Source organism: Haliaeetus leucocephalus, unplaced genomic scaffold (genome assembly GCF_000737465.1).
Source record: "Haliaeetus leucocephalus isolate CR32 unplaced genomic scaffold, Haliaeetus_leucocephalus-4.0 Scaffold384, whole genome shotgun sequence".
In the NCBI taxonomy this organism is placed as follows: Eukaryota; Metazoa; Chordata; class Aves; order Accipitriformes; family Accipitridae; genus Haliaeetus; species Haliaeetus leucocephalus.
Genome location: NW_010972820.1, coordinates 3,923,845 through 3,939,938, shown reverse-complemented (window position 1 = coordinate 3,939,938; position 16,094 = coordinate 3,923,845). Strand labels below are relative to the sequence as shown.

The window sequence follows — 16,094 nt, the reverse complement described above, 5'->3', positions numbered from 1 at the left end:
CCGGTGCGCGGGGAGGTCTGGCCGCCGCCGCCGCGGTGCCAGCCCCGGGGAGCGCGGAGGGGACGGCGCAGCCCCGCCAGCACCGAAACCAGCCGGTAACTCCTCCGCCTTTGCCGAGAGCCGGTTTCTGCCTTGGTTTCGTTCTGGCCATGCAGTGCACACCTGGGCTGGGAGTGCGAGGGCTGTGGGAGGAGAGTGCGGGGCCGGGTCCTCTACGGGCGCGCTAGATGGGAAAATATACTTTTTTTTTTTTTTTTGTTCTTTCCCCTCTGGTGGGAGAAAATACTACACCCGCCGGAGGCTGGTTGTTGATTATTATTTCTCGCGGCTCCGCTGCGGCGTTGTGTACCGGCTCTCTCACCCCAGGACTGCTGTTGTCTTCACAGAGGCCCCCGGGAAGTCACCCAGCGCCCTGGGAGGCAGAGCACGGCCGGGCGTTTCGGGCCCCGGATTGACAGCGGATCACGGGAAGAAACGGGATTATTATGACCCTCTTCCGAGGAGCTATGCTGCCCGCCATGAGTAGGAAAAAAGGCCAGAAATACCTCATTTGGTTGCCGTGTGGTGCCGCAAGCTTCTAGCTTTTTTATTTTATTTTTCCTGCAGTTGCTTGGAGTCTCTGAGCTGCATTGGATAAATGCCTTTCCCATCCGATTGACTCTGCTTTTCAGAGATTTTTTTTTCTTTCTTTTTTTTTTTTTTTTTTAAGAACACCTCTCTGGTCTTCAATACTTGTTTGCGTTTTACACAACCGAACGGTTTTTCAGAGTAATGGCCGCGCTCCGAATCACTGCCTGATGCTCCGGAGAGATGAATTGCAGCTGAAAGTTTCCCTTCCACCTTTGGATGAATCTCTGGAGTTTAAATTGTAGGAAGGAAGGGGGAAAAAACCACGATGAAAGAGAAGTCCAAAAATGCTGCCCGGACTAGGCGGGAGAAAGAAAACAGTGAATTTTATGAACTGGCGAAATTACTACCCCTGCCCTCCGCTATCACCTCTCAGCTGGACAAAGCATCCATAATCAGACTCACCACCAGCTATTTAAAAATGAGGGTGGTTTTTCCAGAAGGTAGGTGGGAATGCCTATTCACCTCTATGTCCATTCCGATCCAGGTGTCGCTTGTCGCTTTTACTTAAAAAAAAAAAAAAAAAAAAAAAAAAAAAAAAAAAAAGTAAATCGCATGGGGTGGTGTGCTCGGAGGCCGGGTGCTCTCCGCTGTCACTTTCCTCTGTCGTAAATACTTTCCCTTCAGTTTCTATGACAGGTTTGGTTGGGGACTTTACGGTGCTTTTGTCAACACTTGAAGGCACTGAGCTCTGCTGCGTGTTCTGCTAAAGCAAACACGGGTTTTCTTTTCCCCCAGTCTCCCAGTAAGATGTGCATCCCCCGCCAAGCACGTGCGTGGCGAAAGAGGGGACGATTCACCCCTATTTATAGCCATACTATGGGGGGAGTTAATATATGGGTAAATATTTACATAAGTCTATGCAAAGTCCTAAAGCCTTAGTTCAAGTATCGAGCAAAGGTGCGGTTTACAGGTACAGCACAGGCGTACAGGCGTGCTCACACACACACGCACAGCCTAAATAAATAAGCCAAGCACACCGAATCGCATCAGGAATGCGATGTGTCTCGCTCTGAGGATCATTAGGGCAGTTTGAAGGCGTTAATCGACCTAGGAAATTTTTAACGGGAGTTTTGTACTCTGACATACTCAATCCCCCTGCCCACCCAGCGCTGCTGCAAGCCCAGCGTCCGAGCCTGGGCCTGATTCTCCTCCAGGGTCAGGCAACAGTAAACTTCACGTTGACTTCCACGGCAGCAGCAACAGTCCTGCCTGTCTAGCAAAAGCAGACTTAAGCGTCCTAAAGTATGTCTTGCTTTTGTGTAGAATTAGGATTTAAAGCGACCGTCCTGGGGCTTCTAGATCGGCTGCCAAGGAAAACAAAGAGCACAGAAAGTTAAGAGGGTCGGAATAAAGTTCTCCTGTGTTCTTACTCTATTGCTTTTATAAGAAGCAGGAAACAAAATCAAAAATACTTCAGTAATCTTGTGTTTGGATCAATCGAGATATCGTCTGCATGAAAGAAAAAGTATTGAGAGCTCTTTCCGACCTGTTAACAAAATTTGCTACATCTTTCTCTGAAAAGAGTGTGTTCATAAGAAATGGTACAATATAGGCATGTCCCTGTGTTTTCTGTCTCTATACCTCGAGTCGGTCGGTCGGTCTGGCTGTCTATTACGTTTTACAAATCAAGAGTGTGTATGCGGCCGGTTTGTTTGTTTTGCCTTTTTTTTTTTTTTTTAACCTGATTAAGTCTGTGAACTACTGGTCCTAATTCTACTTTTTGAAAGTAAACATGCACTCGGGCAGTCGTTTGGACTGGAGGAGGTACCCCCACACACCCCGGTTACGTATGAACGCTTATACCTAGAGTCCACAGCAGTAATTTCCAATCCAGTGCATCTTGCAACAGTTTCTCTAAATAACTTTCCATATCTCCGGGTCACTTAGAACCAAAGAAGGGGATAAATGAAACCTTTCAAAAAATAATAATAATTAAAGCCTTCATCAAGCCACTTCCCTCTTCTATGTGATCTGCCACCCTGACGATCATTATGCGGGACAGTCCTCTGTTTCAAAGGAGAGCGAGCTGTCCTTTATACTGTCAGCGCATACTTTATGAAAATGAAGCTATAGCAAACGCCGGTGCCCATGATGTTCCTAAAAGGATTATTAGCAATGATTTGTCAACCCCTGCGGTCTCAGTAGGCTACCTTTCTGCGTGATTTCGAGCAGGTCTCGTCAATTACTGGTGCCTATGTAGCGGGTTGTTTGATCAGAAGAAGCATATGGTGTTGCTTGTAGGCTGTGAGTAATCACGGGAAGAGAAGAATAGCTGATCCCCGTCCCTCGGTGGCAGCGCAGGATGTTTGAATGCCCTGGGGAACCGTGCGGCGAAGTGCGCCGGGGCCGGGGCCGCTGCCGGCCGCAGCAGATGCTAATTTGAGCGCGGAGGCAGAGGGGGCGGCTGAGCGGGGGCTTCGCAGGCAGCACAGCCTCCGCGGCCTAATTAAAGGCAAACTGCGAATTAGAAAGGAAGGCAGCGAGCAGGCACGAAAGGGCTGGCCCCTCCGAGGCGCGCTGCCGCGGCAGGCCCGCGGCACCCACGCGGGACCGCCGCGCTGCCCACCCCCTCCCGCCCCCGAATCCGCGCATCCCCGCGCAGGGCCGCGGGACGGGACGGGACGGGACGGACACACACGCACTGCGGGCTGGGCGCGAAGGCCGGAGAGCGGGGGCCGCGGCGTGGCGCCGGCCCCACGCGTGCTCCCTCTCCCTCCCACGCACTTCCGAGGAGGGGGGAGCGGGGAGCGCACCCCGGCCCCGCGGTGGAACGGCCGCTTTCCCTGCGCTGGCCGGTGCCGCGATTAATCAACCACGAGCGAGGGGGGAGGCGAGGAAGAGGGGGACGGCCCTGGTCTCCCGGTGCCCCCGGCCAGAGAAAGAAGTCATCGCTCCGCTGGGAAGGGAGGACAGGTAGTGGCAGCCAGGGAAACGACGCACCCGAAGGAAAAGCCTTTCCGAAAGGAGGAGGCAGGGTAGGGATGCTGGATGGATTGGATGGGGGGTCCGTCTGCTCGTTTTTCCCTGGGGAGGAAAGCGGCACAAGCCTCGGGACAGACCCGATGAGTCGGCCGGAGGGCTGGAGGTGGGCAGCAGGAGGCTGGGGACCACGGCACAGTGTCACGTCGTACATTTAAAGAGATCTTGGAGGAGTCAGCACAGAGAAGCGTTGTCTCTGTAAGAGCGAGCTGCCCTTCCAGTGTAACTCACACCCCCTCTCCCCGGTACAAGAGCGAATTTCCATCTGCCCGGAGAGTGCTTCCATAGGGGCTGGTTGTAAATAGTCACGTACAGAAAGATATACACTCCTCATCGCCGCGCACACGCGGGGCTGGGGACTGGGGCACAGGCGGAAAGAACCGGTATGCATTTCTCTGCATATTTTTACGTCTGCAGGGTTCCTGTAGCGAGAGAAGGTGGGTAGATTTCGGGTTCATTTTGGAAACAAGAGAGTTTCCTGGGAGTAAAATGCCAGGAGAGTCACACGCAGAATAATCACGGTACCGTTCCGGTCTCACTCCCGGAAATCTAAACGCAAATCGGTGACACCGAATAAACTTCATAAACCGAGCAGAGATTTTCCAGCGAGCTCCCTCTCATAATGGCTCTGTAATTCTCACAAGCTATTAAAACGCCTAGGTTTTCTCTCTACCCCTGATTTCACTTTACTAGGTCTCCAGCAGATTAAAACTGTCAAGGGCGAAAAGTGTTCAGCGGCTTAGGTAGCTTGCACCGTTTCAGGGCTAAAACCCTTCCGTCTCAGGAGGAGAAAGACTATAAGACATATAGTAGTTTTCGGTGATCAGACAGCTTTTGGAAAGGCTGAAGATCTGCTAAATAACTAAGGACAGTAAGGAGGATTTTGGGTTTTTTTTAAGCAGAACTTCCTAATAAAATCACTCGTGAGTTAACATTCACCTATTAAAAAAAATCCTAAAATTGCAATTTAACATTAAACAGTTAATAGCAAGCAACGTAGCCTCAAAAAATATCTGGAAGAATCTCTGGGATGTCGAAGGACTAAGAGTTTTCCTTCAAAAAAGATCCGGTCGGAATGACTAGAGGGGTAAGCCTTCACTGACCCTCGCCAGTACCCAAAAGTGAAGGGAGAAAACAAACAAACAAACAAACAAACAAACAAAAAAACCCGAGTGGCGCAATAAATAGATTTTTGTTTGTTTGTTTGTTTGGGGTTTTTTTGTTTTGCTTTTTTAGTTAGGAATATCTTAAAGGTCCTATTCTCCTTCCGCGAACAGAGAGGGAAAAGGAGGGTTTGCAGTCTCTGTCCTAGCAGGGATGGATCGTTTCGGCGCGGAGAGGCGTTCGCTTTTCGAGACAAAAGCAGAGGCTCCGTTTACGTAAACTTCGCCGAATCAGGATGGTTAACATTTCAATATTGAAACCCTTAACCTTGTTTTATTTTAAAGGGGGAAGAGATCAGCAGGAAAAAAAAAAATCCCTTTCCCACGTGGATAGGTGATTTAATGCTGTTTTTCTTACTGCTAAGGGAAATGATTGAGCATTAGGTTTCAGTGTTTATTTTCTTACAGAAGTTTTTCTCATTTAAGCTGCAGTTTACTCTCCACGCTGCCTCTCTGTTTAATTCCAGTTTTGATGTGAACTTAAAATGTGAAGTGCAGAACTAAACTACTAGCATGATCGTTGAAAAAGCAGATTTATGTGTTAGAAAGAATGCTAAGTGAGATGAGTGGAAAAAATCATACTTCCTTCAGAAACATCCTCTCCCTTCTCAGCAACATACGACCGTTTTAATGTTGGAGGATATTTTTCAACTTGCATATAAATAGCGTGTATTCGCAAGTGCATTGGTGCAAACTCTTCCTTCCCCAATTTCTTCGGAATAAGAGCTATTTGAATTTGCGTCTTCTGTAGAAGCGAATAAGTGGTTGGCGCTCGAAAATTTCCCTGATTATTCCCCCCCCCCCCCCCCATTTGGGCATGGTTCCGTTTGTTTGCATTTCAGAGCGCAATTCCGTTACCCCGTGTGTGCCAAAATGCTATTTCTTTCTAGAGTGAATCAGTCTCAGCATTATTTCCACTACCGTTTGCTTAACAGGGTTGTTTGTTTAGTCAACAGGACTTTTCCTCCCTCTTATTATTATTTTTATAAAGAAAGCGGGATGCTAACTTATCTCTGCTTCAAATGAACACATGTGATTTACCGAGATAATAAATCTTTACAAAACCTTGCTAATGGCCTCCGCAGGCAGTTGGAAATGAGCAGCATTTTTTTTTTTTTAAACTTAGCTTATTCCATTTCATCTGAACCCTCCGACGGCGACCCACTCCTTCACAGAAGCCTCATTTGGCCGAGATTTTGAGTTATCATTAACCACTGCCTGTTAAATTAACTGAGAAATCGGCCCTGTCGGGCGTTAGGCGATGGCAAAACGGAGCGCTGGAGGTGGACTATTTAATTAAACGGTTAATCGAATCAAGCTAATTCCTCGATACAACATCCAGTTGCCTTTTCGCTTGCCGGTGACTAGGGCGTACAGCTTCTGTCCCTGCGGCTCCCGCTGCTGTTATTTGTCATTTTCCCTGGGCAGCGAGGGAAAACGACCGTCTTGAAGACGGGGACCGAGCCGCCCTGCCTCCCCCTCCCCAAACAACCATCCGTGCCCGGCTTCTCCCCGCAGCAGCTGCCGGGAGGGTTATAGGGCAGCAGCGGGGCCGGCGAGGGGCGAGAGGGAGATAGGAAAGAAAGAAAGATGCTGCTTTACGAGCTGCACACCGGGGCGAAACGCCCGTGCCCGCCGTAAAGCTTTACGAGCGGCTTCGCCGAGCAGGTTGCACGAAGCCGGCGTGCGGGGACGGGAGGGGAGAGGGGCCCGGGCCGCCCCTCTTCGCCGGCTCCCCCCTCCCGCCCCAGCGCCGCGGGGGAGGCTGGCGGGGCCCGGCCTGCCTCGGTGCCGCGGGGAAGGGCCGAGCCCCGGGGCGGGGGTGGCCCGGGGTCCCGCATCCCTCGCCCCTCCGCGGGGTCAGCATCCCCAGCGGCGCGGGCGGCGGGCGAGCTGCCTCTCCTCCATCTTTAATAAGCGGAGGGCGGCTGTTGAAAGGGCAAAACAAACGCAGCGGAACAAAAGCGAGCGGAGACGTCCCCGGGCCGCGGCCCCCGGGAGGCGGCGGGGAGAGCCCGGCAGCGGGGCCGCGAGGGCCGCTGCCCGGAGGGGGAGTTCGAAGAAGCTCCTGGAAAAGCGAAACGCGCCGTGGAGCTCCTTGGACCCGCCTCAAGCCAGAGTCCCCGCTGCTGCCCCGGCGGGCCGGAGCCCAGGGCGGCCCCGCAGCAGGGGGGCTGCCTCCGGGCGAGCCCCCTGCGCCTCTCCCCCTTCCCATCCTCAGCAACAGGAGAAAAACTCTGCCCGCGGGGCCCTCGTTGCGAGGCAGCATCCACCCGGCGTGCACGGCTTCCGTGGGCCTCGCACCCCTGCCCTCGCCCGTGGGCCTCGCCGGGCCGCGCGGGGCGGGGCGGCCAGGCAGGGCGCGGGGGCCAAGTCCCCGGGGGGGCCCCCAGAGGTTGTCCCACCCCCTCCCGGAGGTAGCTGCCCCTCAAAGCCTGGCCCCCCCAAAGAAGGGGATCTGGAGCTCAGGCTGGGCTCTCCACTACGTGATTTTTGAACGAGGACGTCAAACCGCCCGTTCTGCCGTTGTTTTCGCTACCGTGAATCCGGATTGCGCTGAGATTTCATGACGGATAGTCCGTTGGGGAAATCGTAGTAACCGCTTTTAAAAGCCGGCAAATCAACACAAAGTAGATAAGGGCTCGCATCTTCTGGCCACCCCACCCCCACGGTCCACCCCCGCCCCCCTTTGCTATTGCCAGACAAAGGAGGGGGTCGAGGTGGGTTCTGCGCTGCAGATGCTCGCAGAGGGACAAGGAACCCGGAGATCAACCAGGGCCGAGGAGCTTCCCGGGCCTCCTGGAGTCTCACTTCCCCGCGCCCGCCTTCCTCCGTCTTTGCCTAGATCAAATTAGAAATGACTGAGGAATCTCTTCCCCCTTCCGTGGGACAGAGGAGCTTCTTGCGACAGTATCGCCACTGGGTAGGGACGATATCCACCCAACCCCTCCATTGGCTGCCGGCATCAAGGCTTGCATCAATCAAAAGATGAGGGGAAGGACAGGGCCAAGGCAGCCGAGGGCTGCGGCGCTGGCCGTGAGCCTGGCTTGGGGGGCAGGCTGTCGGGGGGGGCCGGCTTGCCTAGTGCCGGGGGTGGGCACGGCTGGGGAGAAGGCATGTCACACGGCCTCGCCGGCGCAGCTATCCCATGAAAGCGACGGAGGTGCTTTTTGGTGTGGAAAGCGCAGTGGCTTTCCATTGGGAAACGCCGAGAGAAAGGATGAGTCAGCACGCTCGCCCCGCGCAGGATCCGCGCGGTCTCGGGGCACGCTGTTAGGTAACGAGGCTCTTGCTCTCAAACTAAGCAAGAGCCTGGCTAAAAAGCTGCCTTTTTTTTTTTTTTTTCCCCCTTCTGACAGCGGACGCTTTCTTGTGCCCCAAATTGTTTATCTTCTTAGAAAAAAAAAAAATCCTCGAGTGGAGGAGATTGTTAGGTAGGAGCCTATAATCTACATTTTGTCAAGAGTATCAAATTCATTCCGAAAGAAAAGCTTGATCCATTTATTTTTGCTGCTTGAATAACACAGCTGGATGATGCCTTGAGCTTACTCTAGACGGTTGCTCATCATTCATTCGCCAAGAACTGGCCTAAATGGTGCCTGTGGGATTAGGTCAATTTTAGTGGATCTACTTCGCCTCATTTGGTTACTAATTGGTTTCTTGTTTTATAAATCGAAATCTCATTTTCAGGAAATTACAAAACCCATGCAGCCAGTCCATTGAGGTAATCCGTGGGTCGGGGGTATTTAAATGGAAATGGCTCTACGATGCATCAAGTATTAAGCAACAGTAAAACTTCGCCTCTATTTCCAAATGAAATGTGAGCTCGCTAGCTCCTTAGATCCATAATAGATACATCCCTTCTAAGGCTACTTATGTAAATATGATAAACCAGACCTTGGTGGGGGAGGGGACGCAGGGAAGAAAGCAAATTTTATCTGCTAAGGTTAATGTGGCATATCTTGGAAATCTTCCAAAACAGATTATGTTTTGCTTTGTCTTCGGCCACTTTAGCTGGGAAAATCCTTTGCCTAAAAACGATTTAGTTATCCTTCCCCTCACAAAGCTGCTTGTTTCTATTCCAAACCTATTATGCTACTGGCTCTCCAAATTACAAGAGAATCTTTAGATCTTGTTTCCAAGCGTAATCCTGAAGCAAAAGGGAGAGCTGATTTCCTTGTTTTGTTTTAAATAGACAATCAAAGGATTTGCAGAATTTTCTGCGGTAGGTCAAGTGCAAGAAATCACAGTTTGCCCCCTCGATAAAAGGAAATTGGATGTTAAAGCGAACAGACAGGGAAAAAAAGGGGGGGGGGGATATTAATGGAGAGGTTTTCTGGTATAATCTTTAAAAACAGTATTTAAGGGACATCAGGAGAGCCCGTCGATTTGGGAGAGGCTGGGCTTGGCAGTGAATAGAAATAGCCTCCGGCTTGAAAGTGCTGAAACATCTGGAAAGTACAAAGAATCTCTCGTGATAGGATTTCAAAAAGAAGGTACAGGTAGACAAGTGAAAACGTTTAATTATAAACCATTAACAGACACAACCCAGCAACGCGGGGTTTCCACCTGAAACACAGCGAGGAGTTCAGCGCCCCGTGAAGAACCGCCTTCCCGGGGGGAGGTTAACCTGTAATGCCCATGAGCTGTTCATTAACCCGCCGGGGTCGGGTTATTTTCCCTTTTAGAAGAAGAATAATTAGAGCCGTAAACTTCGATTAATAAGCAACTTAAATCATAGGCGGGGAGCGCGGATTTAGTACGGAATCCAGAAACCTGTCATTCACATTTCCCTCCGGGTGGGGGGACGTCGCAAGGAGCCGCTTTGGCCACCCCTGCTCTAACAGGCCGTCCTGGCTCCCCAGCAGAGAAACCTCTGAGGGGCTCGGAAAAACAAATATACAGCGGTTTTTTTCTCTTTCCCTGGAAGCTGTGCAAGACTTGCCAGCTCCTTGCTGATTTCGGGGGGGGGGGGGGCGCCGGCGGCCCGCGTGCCTGGCGGCTGGCTCCCGGGGCGGGGGGGACACACACACAGGAGGACAGAGGTGCCTGCGGAGCCCCCGGTGCATCCCCCGCGGGTCTACCCGCCCCGGAGGGCGCAGGGAGGAGTGAAGCCCAGGGACTTAGGAAAAAGTCACTGGCTCCCCGCTAATTGGCGTGGAGGAATTAATGGGAAGGAGCCTGTTTCTGGCTGGCACGCTGATACACGCTGGGGGCTGCCGGATGGGGGTCAGGCCAGAGAGATGCCCCTGCCTTTGTAGGGCTGTGAAGTTAAGGAGAAAGAGAGAAGTGTAGGAGCGGTGAAGAGACAAGTTGGCGTGAGGAGGTGGACGAGGAAGGGGGGAGCAGGCAGGGACAGGCGGGGACGAGAGGGGCTCGTCGCTCGCCGCTTCGGCGGTGGGGAGGGAGGGCGGGCGGGCGAGGGTCGCCGTGGGATGCCGCGTTCAAACACCGCGGAGGAAATCGTTAGCTTTGTTTAGACCGGCAAACACCTAGGTGAAGCCGGTCAATAGCGAGGAATGCCCGCGGCTGCCTGCTGTCGCAACCTCGCCCGTTTCCTTCGAAATAGCCGGGAAACGGGGTCCTGCCTTCCCCGAGCCCGCCCTGCGGGAGGGAGACCTCGCCGGCCGGACTTCGCCTCCCCTGGGCGATCCGCACCCCAGCCATCAATCAGGATTTGTATTTTTTTCCTCCCTTTTACTTTATCTTAGTCTGTGCGTGTCAGGCTGAGCCTTATTTCACGGCATAAGCGTAAAAGGTTTTAACTGCCCCGTTTAAATTATTTCAGCAGCAACACTGTGAAAAGGCATCGCCCGTAAATAGTTTCACTCCTGTGGAATAATTTCCGTGTGGCTGTTGTTCCTCCTTACTTTGCATAGGAGAAACCAAGCGGCGCCTGAAGCGTTAGACGGGTCCGGAGGGATTCATTTCTGGAGGGGGCATTTTGGGGGCAGATCATCCCTGTCTGCAGAGACCCCTCCCGCCTGCCAGAGCAGCGGGGAGGAGGGATGGCGGGGAGGGAGGTGAATCCCGGAGCCCCGGCTTCGCGGGGCAGGAGGGAGGACGGTCCGTGCCGTCGGACAGTGACTTGCCTGGGCCGCCCAAAGTGCCCTACCGCAGCCGTGAAACCGCGCTGGGCTTAGCGACAGGTAGTTTGCTTTTCGTGGGCTTGAGTGGGGATGACTAAAAGGGAGAGCGTTTTAACACGGGGCTCGGGGAGAGCTGGATGAGTCGCATCTGGTCGCTCCTCTCTCCCTCCCCAAGTACGTAATTACAAACCTTCCAGGTGAGAGGACGGTGGCCCCGAGGAGAGAAAGAGGCAGGAGGTCACAAATCAAACTGGAAAGTGATCTCTGGCGAGCAGGGGGTCTAAGCCCATCCTTATCCCTCCCCGTCCAAAGCCTGCTGGCTAATTACCCGTCAGGTTGTGGCCGAGCTCTGCCTCCCGCGGGGGGAGAACCCCCCGCAGGCAGCGCTCAGGAGCTGGCCTGCCCGAGAGGTTTCTCTTCCCCGGACACCGTCGTGCCACCTGAACCGCATCCTTCTCTCGACATCGAAGGCTTCCCTCAGCACACCTCTCTCTTTCCTTTTAAATAGCTCTCGGTGCCGTCCAGGAGCCCTGCGGAGGCGTCAGGAGAAAAGCGCTTTCCCTGAACCTCAGGGAGCCAGTTCCCAGTAGCCGAAGGCAGCACTAAAAAGCCCTTTTATCTGGCACGCTATCTCACTTAGGTCTTCGGAATGAGCTTCACCGTTAACTCAAAATAGATATTTTAGTATTCTTCTCTCACGGGAGTTAGGTCTTTAAAAAAAAAAAAAATCCACAAAAGAAGCTTCTCTGCGGAACGAAATCATGTCTGGTTTTCCAAAGATCATATGTATACAGGTCTTAGAGCGAATACGAGCAAAAAAAATCGAAAGAAAATTCCCCTCCAGCAGACCAGCACGAGTCAATTTTTCATCTCTTCACCTTACTTTTTTTGTGTGTCTTAAATAAACAGGACTTGGAGAAGCCTGGGGCCACTCTAGCCGAACCAGCCCGCTGGATAATGTTGGACGGGAGCTGGGATCCCATCTTTTGCAGGTACTGGCCTGGAAACGACAGCCATATGGTATTAATGATTAAAGAAATCATTCCCTCTTCTGAGCTTTTAATTGCCACCTTGACTAATTTTTAACTGTTCACGTGTTTAATAAAAAGGGGGACGGGAGGGGAACAACTTCAGGAATACGAACCGTCGCGGCTGAATGTCGTGCGATTTAACGGGGCTGTGTTTGGTCCCTCCGGGTCCTCTGCCCCAGCATCGTCCAGCACAGGGTCCGCAGCGAGGGATTCCCAGTGCATCCCAGTGATGGCTTTTCCGCAAGTTATTAACAACGTGACAAGTCCCGTCCATGTGCTGAAGCTCAGGGTGGTGTAGAGACAGGGAGAGGCTCTAGAGATAGGTTGGAGGAGGCTGTCCTGGGCTCAGCAGGCACAGAAATGAGCATAGACACAAAACAGGTAGGACACATTTGAAAACTCACACCTGCCTGAAATATTAAGGAGTATTAGCTGTTACTGTCACCATGCATTTTTGGTGGGGTTGTGTGGCCTTTTGGGAGCCTATTCTGCTCTCGGCACACCCAGAAGTCCCATCTTTGTCTGCTGAAATGTGCCTGATAACTTCTCTTGTCCCTTATTTACACTATTGAGAGTTTTAGAGCCTCCTTGCTCACTTAAAGTCTCCTTAGCAAATATCCAAGCGTTAAACCCCCAGTGACATTTGAAACGGGATAGAAATGTTCAGGATTTCTGGGACCGACATATTAATCACCAGGACCTCTTCTTAGGTACTTCCCAGGCACTTTGCATTACTTTTGAGCTCGGCCCCCCTGAGAAGTGGGTTGTATCTCAGGTGTCCAGGAGATTTAGAGGGATTCTTGTCCAGGACTTGCCCATTTCCTTCCATCTTTTTGAATAATCACAGCCTGGACAGGGATGCCTGTTTGCTAAAATAATCCGAGGGACAGGTACTTCATGAAATCTCTCTGTCTTCATGGGTGGCTCTATCCGTCTACCTATTGATATATTTATACTTCCCACCCCTCAACCCTTTTCTGCAGACGTTGGATGGTTTCATATTTGTCGTGGCTCCGGATGGCAAGATCATGTACATCTCGGAGACCGCCTCGGTGCACCTAGGCTTGTCGCAGGTACGCTGGGGGGGCCGCTAGCCCCCGTGCCTGCCCGCCCCGGCCCCCGGCTGACAGGGCAGCTGCGTGCGGGGAGGGTGAGCGGTGCCGGCGATGAAGCCCTTCCTCCCCCTCCTCCTCCTCCTCTCTCACAGGTAGAGCTGACCGGCAACAGCATTTACGAGTACATCCACCCCGCCGACCACGACGAGATGACGGCGGTGCTCACGGCCCACCAGCCCTACCACTCGCACTTTGTGCAGGGTAAAGTACATGGCCCTCCGCCCCCCGCCTTGGCCTGCGCGGCCGCGGAGGGCACCGCGCAGGGGCCGCGGAGCCCCCCGGCTCATCCCACCTCTGCCTTTCCTCCCTCCCAGAGTACGAGATCGAGAGGTCCTTTTTCCTGAGGATGAAGTGTGTCCTGGCCAAGCGGAACGCCGGCCTGACCTGCGGGGGCTACAAGGTGCGTGCCCATGGCCAGGACCCCCCCGGCCCAGCCTTCCCGCGCCCCTGCTCCGGCAGCGCCGAGCACGCAGGGAGGGCGGTGAAAACGGGGACAGGAGTGGGGACGAGCCCTCTGCCCGCGGGGGCTGTCCCAGCCCGGGGCTCTTTCATGTGGTTCAGAGCCAGGATTTCTCTCGGAGTTTCAGGTTAAAGAGCTCAAACCACAAAACCAAGCAACCGAGCTCCCCGTGGGTTTTTTTTTGTTTTATTTTTGCTTTTTAAAGTGAACCTCGCACAACCACTGACGTTCCCGAGGTGTCTGTGGAAGCTGTCAGGTGACACAATGAGAGCCCTGGGTTAATTTATTCCTTTATTGGGTAACTCGGCAGCTTCAGGGGCAGCTCTCCAAGCCAAGGGTCTTGCCCGGGTGTTTCACACGGTTCTGCTCAGGGCTCCTCGGTGGGGACAGCCCCTGCTCTCCGACCTCGCTGCTTTTGTGTCAGCTGCACAACGCCGAAGAGCGGTGGGTACCTATAACCCAAGGAGATGCTGTGCCACGATGTGCCGCAGAACAAGAACGCCTGTTGAACTTAGCCCGGGAAGAAACACTCTAATAATAGAGAAGTAAGGGTGGAAGTACATGGCACTCATCTGCAAGGATACGTTTAGGAGACGTACCTAAATCTACGTCCAAAGATACTTTCTGGCTACGGATCGCTCCATCTATATAATAGACATAGCTTACACATGTGACATACGCACACATGTAAACTCTTTCTCTCACACGCATACACTCTTCATTACAAAGTTGTAACTGGCTTGGCACTTCCGCGTCTTTCCTTTTTAGAAGAATAATAAAAGCGTAGTTAGGAGGTGGTCCAAAAACCTTAAGTCAGTGGAAAAAAGAATCTCGTTGACTAACGGGCCTCAGATCAGTGCTGAACTCTCGTATGGAAAAAACCCCAACCCAGACAGAAAAGCAGAAAACCGGCAGCCGGTGCCGCTCTGCCGGAGCCGTGGCCCGGGGCAGCCGCTCCCGGGCACACGGCGGCCGCATCGGCACCGGCCGGGGCGGGCGGGTCTGTCCGGGTCCCCTCCGCGGGGAGGGACCCCTGCCGCAGCACCCACCCACCCCCGCTAGGCAGCCCCCGAGCTTCCCTGTGTCTCCGGCAGGTCATTCACTGCAGCGGGTACCTGAAGATCCGCCAGTACAGCCTGGACATGTCCCCCTTCGACGGCTGCTACCAAAACGTTGGCTTGGTCGCCGTGGGCCACTCGCTGCCGCCCAGCGCCGTGACGGAGATCAAGCTCCACAGCAATATGTTCATGTTTCGGGCCAGCCTAGACATGAAGCTCATATTCTTAGATTCCAGGTAGAGCCGGGGTTATTTCCGAATCTATTCCCCTAGCCCATCCCTTCTTCTCCCCAGGCCTCCTCTCCTGTCCTCTCACCCACTGATATTTGCTGCTTGTGTCTCTTGCAGGGTAGCTGAGCTAACAGGTTACGAGCCCCAGGACTTGATAGAGAAGACCCTTTACCACCACGTCCATGGCTGTGACACCTTCCACCTGCGATGCGCCCATCACTTGTGTAAGGAGATGATGTTCTTGTAGAGACTCTGCCCCTCGCCCCCCGCCTTCTCCCCCTGCAGATGGACTTTGGGTTTGCTAGGGTTGACCTCTAGGTCGGAACGGGCAAAGCCAGCTCACTGGAGGGGAGAATAAGCAAAATCTGCAGCAGGTTTTAATGAAACAAGTCGTTAGAGACTTGAACTCCGAGCTGGAGGCAGGAGGGAGATGGAGGGGATCGGCAATGAAAGGCTGGGTTGCCCTCCGCGGCTCCCGCTTGCAGGACGAGAACTGCCCTGCACAAACTTCAGGCGCTCAGTTCCCTTCAAATTTCGGTTAGGAAAAACCCTTTTTTCTTGCTCCAAAAAGCCACGCCAGTGAAATTCAAATACTTTTGTTCCACCAAGTCTCACAAATCTTGTCTGTGTATCTAATTTTGACTGCAGTAGTGAGCCCGATTCGGAGAGCTGTTCTTCTATTTTGATATCATGGTGACATTAATACGTGGATAGATGAATAAAAAGGATATTAATTTCCGGTAAATTTCCTTACAGAGAGTGTAACGAGAAGAGACAAAACCCGAAGCCAGATTTATAGAATTAAATCTCGATGAGGATACGGCGGGGTGGGGGGATTCGACCCCCCTCGGTGTACTCACCCTACCCCACCAACCTCCCCGAACAGGCTTTGCTAACGAGTGGGAGAGGTCGCCTCTGGCCTGGGGACACCCGGGGGTCTCCGCCACCCTTGCCCACGGGGGTTTCGGTCCACGCCGCTTCCCCATGGGATGCTAAGGGGTTCCCAGCCCCTCTCCTCGCCCACGGGGGCCTGGGGGGGTGGGGTGGTGGTGGCGCACCCCCTTCCCAGGGCCGATCAAAAGGGAGGGCGGGAGCCGCGCTGAGGCTTCTCCCCGCTTTGTCCCCGCAGTGCTGGTGAAAGGGCAAGTGACCACCAAGTACTACCGCTTCCTGGCCAAGCACGGCGGCTGGGTGTGGGTGCAGAGCTACGCCACCATCGTGCACAACAGCCGCTCCTCCCGCCCGCACTGCATCGTCAGCGTCAACTACGTCCTCACGTAAGTCAGCCTGGGGGCCGCTCCACGTTGCGCGGGGCCGAGCCGAGCCGAGCGGGGCCGAG

General features: G+C 53.4%; 1 protein-coding gene across 1 annotated transcript in view; it reads left to right on the top strand.

Moving 5' to 3' along the window:
- The first annotated feature begins 895 nt into the window (after nucleotides 1-895).
- Nucleotides 896-16,094, top strand: part of SIM1 (single-minded family bHLH transcription factor 1) — a 47,877-nt gene continuing 32,678 nt past the window's right edge. Inside the window, exons 1-8 of the mRNA XM_010573371.1 lie at nucleotides 896-1,070; nucleotides 11,771-11,853; nucleotides 12,876-12,965; nucleotides 13,100-13,208; nucleotides 13,322-13,407; nucleotides 14,562-14,761; nucleotides 14,873-14,979; nucleotides 15,885-16,032. Coding sequence (XP_010571673.1) covers nucleotides 896-1,070; nucleotides 11,771-11,853; nucleotides 12,876-12,965; nucleotides 13,100-13,208; nucleotides 13,322-13,407; nucleotides 14,562-14,761; nucleotides 14,873-14,979; nucleotides 15,885-16,032 — 998 coding nt within the window. The remainder of the gene's footprint in view (nucleotides 1,071-11,770; nucleotides 11,854-12,875; nucleotides 12,966-13,099; nucleotides 13,209-13,321; nucleotides 13,408-14,561; nucleotides 14,762-14,872; nucleotides 14,980-15,884; nucleotides 16,033-16,094) is intronic.